This window comes from Pristis pectinata, chromosome 30, assembly GCF_009764475.1.
Source record: "Pristis pectinata isolate sPriPec2 chromosome 30, sPriPec2.1.pri, whole genome shotgun sequence".
Lineage (NCBI taxonomy): Eukaryota > Metazoa > Chordata > Chondrichthyes > Rhinopristiformes > Pristidae > Pristis > Pristis pectinata.
The window spans coordinates 20,002,846-20,015,354 of record NC_067434.1 but is presented as its reverse complement, the minus strand read 5'-3'; the positions used below and the strand labels follow the sequence as shown (position 1 = coordinate 20,015,354).

General features: G+C 44.8%; 1 protein-coding gene across 1 annotated transcript in view; it reads left to right on the top strand.

The window, feature by feature from the left end:
* The window catches only part of LOC127584756 (calcium-activated potassium channel subunit alpha-1-like), a 779,405-nt gene that overhangs the window by 577,447 nt on the left and 189,449 nt on the right, over positions 1-12,509 (top strand). Inside the window, 1 exon segment of the mRNA XM_052041687.1 lies at positions 454-609. Within this exon segment, the coding sequence (XP_051897647.1) occupies positions 454-609 (156 nt within the window).

The window sequence follows — 12,509 nt, the reverse complement described above, 5'->3', positions numbered from 1 at the left end:
GCCAACGGAGACACCTGCAAAATGTCAGGCAACAAATAGCGGTGCTGACAGCCCAGACACAGCCTGGCAAAGAGGCGAGCAGAACTGTTGTGTAACGCGCCTGTTACGAGTGCCCGCCATGGAAGCTGTCCAGCTGCTTATAGTTCTTGAAGTTCATTACCGGACCGAAATGCCACACTGGCACTCCTGTGCGAACAATATAAAAATAAAACCAAGTGTTAGAGTGGCGAAATTGGAAAGGTATGGAAAGACCCGAGGGAGCTTGCTCCGAATGGGCAACAGATGTGAGTACAGGCGTGCACAATGTCACTCTTCAATAGTTAATTTGCAAGGAAACTGAAGATGCCATTGTGTGAAACACTGTGCAGTTGACAAGGCATTGTGTTAAAAATATTTGTGGCAGAGTGAGGAGGCAATTGAGTTAGTAACTTTTAATCTTTGCTTTGCTTTCAGGCTCATCTGCTGAACATACCCAGCTGGAACTGGAGGGAGGGTGATGATGCAATCTGCCTTGCTGAGCTGAAACTGGGTTTTATAGCTCAAAGCTGCTTGGCTCCAGGCCTCTCTACAATGCTGGCCAACCTCTTCTCTATGAGGTCGTTTATCAAGGTATTGTACTGTCTCTTCACATTAAACCTGATGAAACGTTCATCCAGCTTGTCATCCTTTTGAATAGATCTGGAAGGAGAAAAGAAAAAGAAAATGGAAGATGTTTCCCTCTTTCTTTACTTCTCTGAACTCGTTTACCGCTGTTCTTTGTGCCTGTGATGTAATGGAGCTTGGGGTTAAAACAGATCTGGTGGGCTTTTCTTAGATTTTATTTTAGTTAACAGTCCACAACATATATATTTGGATCTTTCTCCTCTTTCATGTATGGAATAATAAACAGTTGTGGGGTGAAACTCATGTGGATTTATAGATCACATGCTGCACAGAACCAATTGTCAAATAACCAAGACAAGCCATCTACATCTGTAGTTCATCCTCTGGAATCTTGCTGGCTCCCAGAATTGGAATTGGCTTATTATTGTCACATGTACAGTGAAAAACTTGTCTTGCATACCGTTCATACAGATCAATTCATTACACAGTGCATCGAGGTAGTACAAAGTAAAACAATCATAGAATGCAGAATGAGGTGTTAGAAAGTGCAGTGCAGGCAGGCAATAAGGTGCAAGGTCACAACGAGATAGATTGTGAGGTCAAGAGTCCATCTTATTGTACTAGGAGTCCGTCTTATTGTACTAGTTGAGGGGTCAAAAGGAACCCTTTTCAGCCTTACTTTTCCAGGATTCCGGCAGCAGGGAAGACTCTGAGGTGTGTGATTGACAGCTCCCAGGTGACTGGAGATGCTGTCTCCACTTTTACCAAGGACACTCTGATGCTATGGAAACCTCCTGGAACAGCAAGGCCTCCTCAAACTGTACTTCAGGAGGTAGAGGAGGGTGTGACGGCACAGTGGGGCAGCTGGTAGAGCTTTTGCTTCATAGCTCCAGCGACCTGGGTTCAATCCTGACCTTGGGTGCTATCTACATGGAGTTTGCATGTTCCCCCTGTGACTGTGTGGGTTTCCCCCAGGGTGCTTCTGTTTTCTCCCACATCCCAGACATGTGAGGGTCAGTTGGTTAATTGGCCACTGCCCAGTTGCCCCAAGTCTAAAGGTTATGAGGAGAATGGGGTTGAGAGAAAAAAAATCCGCCATGATTGAATGGTGGAGCAGACTAGATGGGCTGAATGGCCTAATTCTGCACCTGTGTCTTATGGTCTCTGGCTGAGAAGTCCAACCTGGGGAGAGTTGGTGGAAAAAGGGGGCGAATAAAATGGGATCAGTGTAACTGGCTGCTTGATAGTCAGCACAATCCTAACGGGCTGAAAGGCCTGTTTCTGTGCGGTATGATTCTATAACTTTACTACAAGTTGATAAAATCATTGAATACCTCATTGCTGTGTCCATCACTTGAGTCCTGATGCTGGTAGTCTGAAACATGATAGCGGTGGATAAAATCTCCCTATTCCTGGCTAAGAGTGACTGGCAAAGCTTGTCAATAAATGTGAGTGATCAGTTCATTGGTCTTCTCAGTGCTATTAACCTATTTGAAGTAAAAAATCTGTTAATTGCGCCTGTCATCCGTGTGTAAAATAGCAGTGAAGAATAAGCACGGAAAATGTTGGAAATACTCAGCTGGTCAGGCAGCATCTGTGGAGACACTTCATCAGAACAGGGTTCTGCAGCAGGGTTTGAACCCCTGAGCTTTCTGCCCCGGAGATGTGGGGGGAGGGAGCAATACCCAGTGACCCAAACAGGGACACAGGAGACAGACCAGCTGAATATTTCCAATATTTTCCTCACTGCTATTTTCCACACAGAATACAGGTGCAATGAACAAACAGAATTTTGTCCTCAAGTCGAACACTGTTCTCAGTACTATTATGTGCCTAGGTTGATGCATCTGTGCAGTCAAAGTGACATACTGCACTGTCCAAAGTACCAGCTCTTGGCTGAGATATTTGACCAAGGCCATTTGAGGTAAATGTAAACCATCCCACAAAAGTCTTTGCAGAAGATTGGGGAGTTCTCCCCAGTGTTCCAGACAATATTTATTCCTCAACCCACAAAGAGGGGTTTGAGGGAGCTTGCTGTGTGAATATCTGGTTGCTGTGTTTTCAGTGCTACAACTGCACTTGACTAAGATTATGAAAGGCACCACGCAAACAGAAGTTCTTTTTATCGAAGTTAGTTGGGATCATTAATACTATTTCATCTACTTCAATCCATGTCAGTACGGGGATCTGTAAAGGTTAATTAAGCCTGATTTCGGACAAAGTCATGGGTTAACTTAACTGAAGTTTTGCTTATATTAAGCCGCATGGCACAGTCCATTAGCACCACCTGTTACATCTGGATCACTACACAAACTAAGCTTTCAGCCCCTACAGAATAAGGCACCACAGTTAGGGCTTGGAAAGTGACCAACCCACTCGCTGAAGGCTTCTGTTCTACTCAGCAACATGAGCCAAATGGAAAATGGAAACCAATAAAGAAAAGTAGCACCTTCAGGTATGATGGATTTCTACTCGTACTAACAGTATACCTTTTGGTGTGAGGGCCCTCAGTGAGTGGCATGTCTAGATAAAACAAAGACATCAAATGAGAGTGAAACATTTACATTTTTGGTCACAAATCTGTCACATTAATTGTCAAACAGCTTTATTAGTGCACTTCAAGTGGCGCAGTGAGTAGAACCGCTGCCTCAGAGCTCCAGAGACCAGGGTTCAATCCTAGCTTCTGGTCACCATCAGCTCCAAGTGTCCTGTACTCTGGAATTTTCTTGTAATCTCCGTTGATTTTTTTTCACTGTACCTCGGTACAAGTGACAATAATAAACCAATACCAATTTGCCTTGATTTGTGCTGCAGAAGTACCATTGCTTTATTCACAGGTGGCAGTATATCAGGGGGAATTTGACTCTCCTACTGCCTTAACAGCGGGACTGTTTGTTGGTCTTGGACCTCCTGAAGGCATCTTGGAGACATGTTCATAATTGTAAAAATGAGGAATTGGAGCAGGGGGAGGCCATTTGGCCCCTTGAGCCTGCTCTGCCATTCAGTAAGATCCTGGCAGATCCTGTCCCTCAAGCCTCTTTCTTACCTGATCTCCAAATAGCTGGTTTTGCTGAATATTTCAATGGGCCACTTACATTAACGCCTGTGGATTCTGTCCATTGTGTCTAACACATTCCCTGACTCCACTTTAATCTACATCTGAATCAGGACAGACCATTCAGTGATTTGGAGTGAGGGGGGTGTCCCAGGATTGCACCTGGACCCAGCCTCCATTCCCGTACTGGTTGTGAAATCCAAAGATCAGCCTTGATTGAGGGGTTTCCCTCCAATTTGGGATGATGAGCAGAAGCATTGACAACTTGGTTCCTTATACACAAAAATGATTGCATACCATGCTGGATAAGATAAGATATTTATTAGTCACATGTACATCGAAACACACAGTGAAATACATCTTTTTGCGTAGTTTTCTGGGGGCAGCACACAAGTGTCGCCACACTTCCGGCGCCAGCATAGCATGCCCACAACTTCCTAACCTGTACGTCTTTGGAATGTGGGAGGAAACCGGAGCACCCGGAGGAAACCTATGCAGACATGGGGAGAACGTACAAGCTCCTTACAGACAGTGGCCAGATTTGAGCCCGGGTCGCTGGCACTGTAAAGCATTACGCTAACCGCTGCACTACCGTGCCTACCCTTTGCTCAGCACTCAGCAGGTCAGGGAGCACCTGTAGAGAGAGAAACTTAATGTTTCTGGGCAATGAGCTTTCATTACTGAAATGTAACTGTGTACAAAGAAAACATTGCAAGAAACTTGTGCAGGTTTTTAACACTCAAATGTCAAAGACAAAGCAAACATTTCTTGTGAGTCTTTTCCTGCCTTGCAGTTAATTCAGGCAGCTACTCATATTTTATTTCCACCACACTTTCATTATTTAGTACAATATATAATTATGAGAGGCATAGACAGGGTAGATAGTCAAAGTCTTTTTCTCGATGGAAATTTCAAATACTGGAGGGCGTAGATTTAAGATGAGAAGGGGAAAGTTTAAAGGAGATTTATGAGGAAAGTCTTTTCACACAGAGTGCAGTAGCTGCCTGAAGTACATGGCCAGGGGAAGTGGTGGAAGCAGATACAATAGCAAAGTTTATGAGGCATTTAGACTGATACACGAACAGGCAGAGAATTGAGAGATATGGATCATGTGCAGGCAGATGTGCAGTGTTCGTTGACATCATGGTTAGCACAGACGTCGTGGGCCGAAGGGCCTGTTCCTGTACTGTACTGTTGTGTTCGATGAAGGCTGTCACTGGCAATATCAGCATCTTTTGCACTTCCTAATTACTCCTGAACTGAGGCAGTTAAGAGTCAGCCACATTAGTGGGTTTTAAGTCACATACAGGGCAGATTTCTGTCTCTGAACGACACTGATGAACTGGATGGATTTATATAACAATCTATTTGTTTCTTGGTCACCATTACTGGTCCTAGCACTTCCCAAAATTCCAGACTAAGTTAAAGACTTGAATTTAAATTCCCCAACTCCCATGTTGAGATTCAAACTCATATCTCCCGATCACTGTGTCCCCTGGTCCTTGTACCAATCAAACCTCTGGCTGCTAATGCAGTCACTTAACCACCATGCTACGGTACTGTACTGAGGTGCAGTGCTATTGGTACTTAAATGTTTGTTCTTCATATATGCCTGTTGAGATGCCTGACCTTCTCCTCACCTGATGTCTATGTGCTTGTACCTCACCCTGTCTTAGGTCCTCCCCTGCACACTGCTCCCTCCGTGACAAGGTTGGGACACTATGTGCTACTTAGATAAGATAAGGTATTTTTTAGTCACGTGTACATCAAAACACACAGTGAAATGCATTTTTCCATAGAGTGTTCTGGGGGCAGCCCACAAGTGTCACCATGCTTCCGGCGCCAACATAGCATGCCCACAACTTCCTAACCCGTACGTCTTTGGAATGTGGGAGGAAACCGGAGCACCCGGAGGAAACCCACGCAGACACGGGGAGAGCGTACAAACTCCTTACAGACAGCAGCGGGAATGGAACCTGGGTCTCTGGCACTGTAAAGCATTACACTAACGGCTGCACTACCTGTACCAGTCCGCCTTCCTGTCCAGTGCTGGCCACTGTCCTGCAGGAAGGATGCGATGGCTCTGGAGAGGGTGCAGGAGAGATTTATGAGGACATCATCAGGGCAGGAAAATCTAGTTTTGAGCAGGGACTGGATTAGCTGAAATTGAAGACTGGTTGCTGATTTAAATGTTACAAAATTTCAGGAAGCCTGCACAGGACAAGATGAACAGCAAGGACCTAATTGGAGAGATCAATAATTGGCAGATTTAAGTTAATTAGCAGAAGGACTGAGGGGAGTTGAGAAAAAAATATTCAAAGAGCGATGGGAGACTCACTGCCTGGAACGGTGGTGGAGGCAGAGACCCTTGTCCCATTTAAAGAGTATTGGATGAAGACTTGAGAAACTCCCATCTACAGGGCTGCAGACCAGGAAATGGGAAGTGGATGAACTTACATTTTATTTTAGGCTGGTATGAAGATGATGAGCTAAACTGCTTCCTTTGCCATTAACCTCTATGTTTCTCCATGGACCAACATTGTTCTGTGCTGTGCAGGCATGTGGTAACTGTCGGAAGGAACCCAGTGAATGGTTCACAACTTAGTCCAAAAGTATGGGCAGTAATAGTTGCAAATTGTTTAACCCGAAGGGAGCTTCTCGGACTTGCTATGGGGGGAGCTGTTCCTCTCTATGGTCTGCCTAACTATAGCTTGTGTGCACATGGTGGGTTTAATGTTGTAAAAATGTTCCATGACACTTTATAGAGGTATTACCAAATGAAGTTTGACAACCAGCTACTTGTTGGACAGGTGACCAAAGGGCTAGGGATAAAGAAGTGTCTTAAAGGAAGAGAGGGAAGAAGTGAAATACTTTGGGACCAGGCAGCTGAATTGGCCGTCTACAATGGAGCAATGAAAATCAGGGCAAGGTAAAATTTGAGGAGTTCAGGGATCTGGGAAGCTTGTAGGGCTGGAGGAGCAAGTGGAGGTAGAGAGGGGGTGGGAAATGAACACCATCTAAATGCGAGCCTTGGGTGTCCTGCAAATCAATTGCAAGAGCACTGTAATCACTAAATCTGGAGGTAGCAAAGGCATGGATAACAGAATTATAAACCCATTTATAAAGAACATACTTGTGACTCTGCAGGGCACCCAGAGGAAATCTTTCCCTGGTTTGTTTTGTAGCTTGGATTCTTGTGCAATGAAACATTATAAGAGCCGTACCTTCCTCCAGCTGTTCATGACCTAGTGATGCAATTTATGCGGTGTTGTGGATGGACTATTGAAGTCTGGCCAGTGTTCCAGAATTCATGAAACTGTTCGATCCTGCAAATGGTTAAAAGTGCCAACAGCTTCCTTGACCAAGGCCTTGGTTTGCATTTTAGGAAGATAGAACAGACCTTACGCATTAAGCTGGACCTTAAACAGTATGATTCATTTTGACTGCCTGCTGTATTATTCATTTTAAACCAAACACAAACCAGAATCGTCTGATTTATTCTTCCAGTTACCACAATATTCATATGGAACCTTTTAATTTTATTTAGCATTTGGCATAAAATGAAAAAGACTTTGACTTCCAATATACATCTCAAAGTTCAGCACACAGTTATATAAAAAAAAATTCTTACTAAACAATGACTAATAATTTCAACAGGATTTGCCTGTCAGACTTGAGCCAGAATAATTATGCTTGTCTACTTTCTGAGGACCAATGCATCTTAACATCATGGACTGTTGGGTTAAAATGCAGATCTTCAAAACATTTCAAATTGTGTTTGATGTACCATGTGTTAAGCAAATTGGATTTAGAATTAGATGAAATTTGAACACAAGTGTTTTCTCCAAAGGGCCATCAGCCCCTGCACGTACTTGTACATACATCTTGAACCTGACTTATTTCTTCCATATGCAGATTCCTTTTAAGCTAATGAAACATGGGACTGGGGTTTTCATGGTGGTGCATCTATAGAACCATATGGCACAGAAGGAGGCCATTTGACCCATGGAGTCCATGCCAGCTCTCTGTGGAGCAATCAGTCTGTCCCTTCCTCTGTGCCGCAGCAAGTTTATTTCCCTCAAATGCTGATCAATTTCATTGTGAAATCAGTCACCATCTTCACTTCCACCAAACCTCACCAAAGGCGAGTTCTAGATCATCACCACTTCCTCCATAAAATGTTGCTCATCACATCTCTGCTCACACCTATGAGTGAATATCTGAATAAGAATGAATTAGCACCCCGACATTCAGTAGGTAAACAGCAAATATGACAAAAACTCAGCAGGTCAGGCAGCATTTACGTAAAGAGAAACAGTCAACATTTCGGTGGACATTTGAACACATCCTACTGTCCTGGCTGTCAGATTTTGTTCTCGAAGTGCAAAAAGTTTTTAATATTCACAAAATCTGTCAGTTTTGGTGATGGATGTCTGTCATTGATTAGCAATCCAGCAACTTGTATGTGAATTCCCCTGTGGAATTTAAATTCAGTTAATAATCTGATATTCAAAAGAAAATGATGACTGAACCTGCCAGATTATCACAAAAACTTAACTCATTCACTAATGTCTTTCAGGGAAGGAAATCTGCTGCTCTTATCTGATCTGGCCACAATCAGACTCCAGACATGTAGCCCTGTGCTTAATTCTTAAGTAGACCAGCAATATCCTCAGCTGTACTGTAATCACTACATTTAATCAGAACATCAGAGTGTACAACAGAATGTTCTTCAACATTCTGTATACTTTAGGGCAGTGCAGTGGCACAGCTAGTAGAGTGGCTGTCTCACAGCTCCAGTGATCCAGGTTCAATCCTGACCTCTGGTGGAGTTTGCACGTTTCTACCCGTGTCTGCATGGGTTTCCTCTGGGTGCTCCAATTTCCTCCCACATCCCAAAGACATCTGGGTTGGTCGGTTAATTGGCCACTGTGAAATGTCCCAAGCGTGTGAGTGGATGGTGGACTCTTAGAGGGAGCAGATGGGAAAAGGGGAAAATTTTTTAAATGGGATTAGTGTGGATTGAACTGGATCACTGCACCACTGTGCTTGATGGCTGGCATGGTGGGATGAGCAGAATCCATGCTCCATGACTCTATGATCCCAGGTGGGGGAATAGGTGGAAGTTCGTTGTATAAGAAGAGATTAAGCGAACTGGGCCTGTACTCTGCAGAGGCAAATGGATGGTCCATGGCTCACTCGAGGGGGCATAATTTTAAGTTGATTGGAGGAAGGTATTGGGGGGATGTCAGAAGCAAGTTTTTTACATCGAGAGTGGTGGGTGTGTGGAATGCACTGCCGGCAGAGCTGGCGGAGGCAGATATATTAGGGACATTCAAGAGACTCTTAGATAGCCACAAGAATGATAGAAAAATGGAGGGCTATGTGGGAGGGGAGGGTTAGATAGATCTTAGAGCAGGATAAAATGCCAGAACAACATCGTGGGCCGAAGGGCCTGTACTGTGTTGTAATGTTCTATGCTCTATGAAATGCCTACCACTCCTTTGCCTCTGCAGATGCTGCTTGACCCACTGAGTTCCTCCAACAGGTTTTAGCTCCACGTTCCAGCATATTGTGTCTCTGTGGGACTGTACACTCTTGAGTTTAGGAGAACAAGAGACAAACGTATTGAAATATATACATGACAGGATAGATACCAAGTTGCTGCTCTCCCTGGCTGGGATGTCTAAAACTGGGGTCGCAATCCCAAAATACAGGGTTGCCTATTCAGGGCAGAGATGATGAGAAATTACAGCGGGAGTGAATGGTAGGACCCTGGGCAGTGTTGTAGAACAGAAGAACCTTGGAATACAAGTACATAGTTCCCCGAAAGTGGTGTCACAGGTAGACAGGGTGGTGAAGAAGGCTTTTGGCATGCTGGCCTTCATCATTTAGGGCATTGAGTATAGAAGTTGGGATGTTATGTCGCAGAATAAAAAGAGGAAATAAAAATAAAAAGTTCAGCATGAATGAGTTGGGCTGAAGGGCCTGTCTCCATGATGTATTACTCCAATTATTTCGCCCAGTGAGTGATGAAGCTTTGGAATTCTCTGCACAAGAATTGTGGGTGTATAGTTGCTGGACATATACAGGACAGATTTTTTTGAGATTAAGGGAATCAAGGGATATGGGGTTAGTGTCAGAAAGGTGACAACGTTAAGTAAAAGGTCAGTCATGACCCTATTTAATGGTGGAGCAGGCACGAGGGGCCAGATGGCCTACTCCTTCTTCTGTTTCTTAATGCCCATCACCATGAGCTGCTTGGTATCGCCACCACTGAGTGAGCTGGCTGAGTCCTGAAGAACATGGGTCTGCAGCAGGTAGCGAGGGAACCATCTGACAGAGATGAGCACCTACTTCAGTTCTTGCACAGGTCTCCCCTCAAACACCTGGAGAGCTGTCCCAAAGATGAGTCAAGTAACAGCCCAGTAAGAGTAGTACTCACAGAATCAAACCTTATCACCAACATGGTCCTCCATCACATCATTCAGTACGTCCAGGTCCACAGGGAGGATATACCTGCAAGAGGGGGGTAACACACACTGTACAGGTGGGAGGAGTAATGGCAGTGACTACAGATGTCGTGAAATCTCATAAAATCAAGTCAACATGGACCTCCTGACCACCACCTACCTTCCCTCTGTCAGCTGATGAATCAGTCCTTCTTCCTGTGGAACAAGGGCACAGAATGTACTCAGGGTGTGGACTTCAATGTCTGTCACCAAGAGTGACTTGGTAGCTCCACTATTGACTCAGACCTGAGGCAAATTACTGCTAGATGGGTGTGTGTGTATGTGTGACAGATAGTGAGAAAACCACCATGAGGAATAAACCTAGTTGACCTTGTCCTCCCCAGTCTATATGTGGTGGATGGATCTATCCATGATAGTGTTGGTAGAAGTGACTACTGCATTGTAGACTCAAGGTCCTGTCTTCCCACTGAGGACACCATCAGTGTGTTAGACTCAGAACAATTCTGACAGCTCAAAGCCAAGCCTTCATGAAGCCCAATGGACCATCAGCAGCAGCAGAGATGTACACTACCACAATCTGTAGCCTCTTGCCGTGGCCATCCCTCACCACTGCTGTCGAGACAAGGGGTTAACCCTGGTCCAATGAGAAGTGCCGGCACCAAACTGGTGAAGCTGCAACACAAGACTGTAATAAAACCAGCAAGCAATGGGCAGAGCTGAATTCTCCCATCACCTGTGGATCAAATCAAAACTCTGCAGTCCTGCTGCATCTTGTGATGAAAACTGGTGGACAGTTAGGCAGCCAGAAGGAAGAGGTGGCTCCAAAAACATCCCCATCCTCAGTAGTGGCAGGACCAGGCAGGTGAGAGCTGAAGACAAGGCTGAGGCATGAACAGCCAGAATTGCTGAATGGATGTTGAGATCCCCATCATCACCGAAGCCAGTCTTTAGCCAATCCAGTTCACTCCATGTGATATTAAGAGATAACTCAACACTGAACGCAGCTAAGACCACGGGACCAGATGATGACACAACTATAATGTGAAGACTTCAGGTCCAGAACAAGCCATGTTTTTGAGCCAACTGTTCTGTTCATTCACAAGCTGACAACGTGGAAACTTGTTCAGGTACAAAAAGCAGAAGAAGTCCATTCCTGCAATTACTGCTGAGTCAGTCTACTCTCAATCTTCAACAGAAATGGAAGGTGTAGCCGACAGTTCAACCAAGTGGTTTACACCAAGAACGGTGGGCTCCAGATCTCATCACAACCCCAAACTGAACCAAAGTGCTGAATTACAAGAGGTGAGTTAAGACCAAGAGAAACAAAGGCAGACAGCTCATGGTAACACCATACCCTGCAGATGCCCCTCTAAATCATACACCATTGTGTCTTGGAAATACACTGCTGATCCTTTATTGTCACGGGATCAAATTCTGAACTCGCTTTCCAACAGCACTGTGGGAATACCTTCAGCAGAAGGACTGAAGCGGTTCAGGAAGGTGGCTCACCACTACCTTCTCAAGGGCAGTTAGAGCTGGACAATAAATGCTGGTCGTGTTAATAATGCCCACAGTTCAAAAAAATGAATAAATAAAATATTCCAACCTGACCCACACGTGTCAGGTTCATGTTGGATTGGGTGTTCTGTACACTTGGGGCAGCACAGTGGTGCTAGTCGCGGAGCTGCAGCCTACAACTCCATTCTTGTATTCCCTTCTGAAAGAATGTATTTTGGGTTGGATTGGGGCAGGTTGAGTCATGCTGGTCCTGGTTGGCACTTTATCTGGGTCAGTGTGACTGGGCCTCGATGAGTGGCAGCTGTATTAGACAGGTGCTCATCCAGGGAGCAGGCAAGGGACTTGACCTGAGGTGGGACAGTGATTTTCAGTTGTTAACTTCTAGTTTGTTAGCAGGGCATATTACATGGCAAGACAATGGACGTGGAATGTTGCCCAGGATCTGGGAGCAGTTCCAAGGCTTAGGCTTCATGTTTACCTCAGTGTCAAAATCAGATTATAACATATTCTCGTGAAGTGCAAAATTCCACAAGTACCTCAGAGGCAGGTACGGAACAAATTCCGAAAACTCAGGCCTGGCTCAGATTGACTGTCACCAGACTGGGTTTTAACTATATAGAAATAGAACATTACAGCACAGTACAGGCCCTTCAGCCCATGACATTGTGCCAGCATTTTATCCTGCTCTAAGATCTATCTGACCCTTCCCTCCCACATAGCTGTCCATTTTTCTATCATTCATGTGTCTATCTAAGAGTCTGTTAAATGTCCCTAATGTATCTGCCTCCACCACCTCTGCCGGCAGTGCATTCCATGCACCCACCACTGGCTGTGTAAAAAAAATTACCCCTGATATCCCC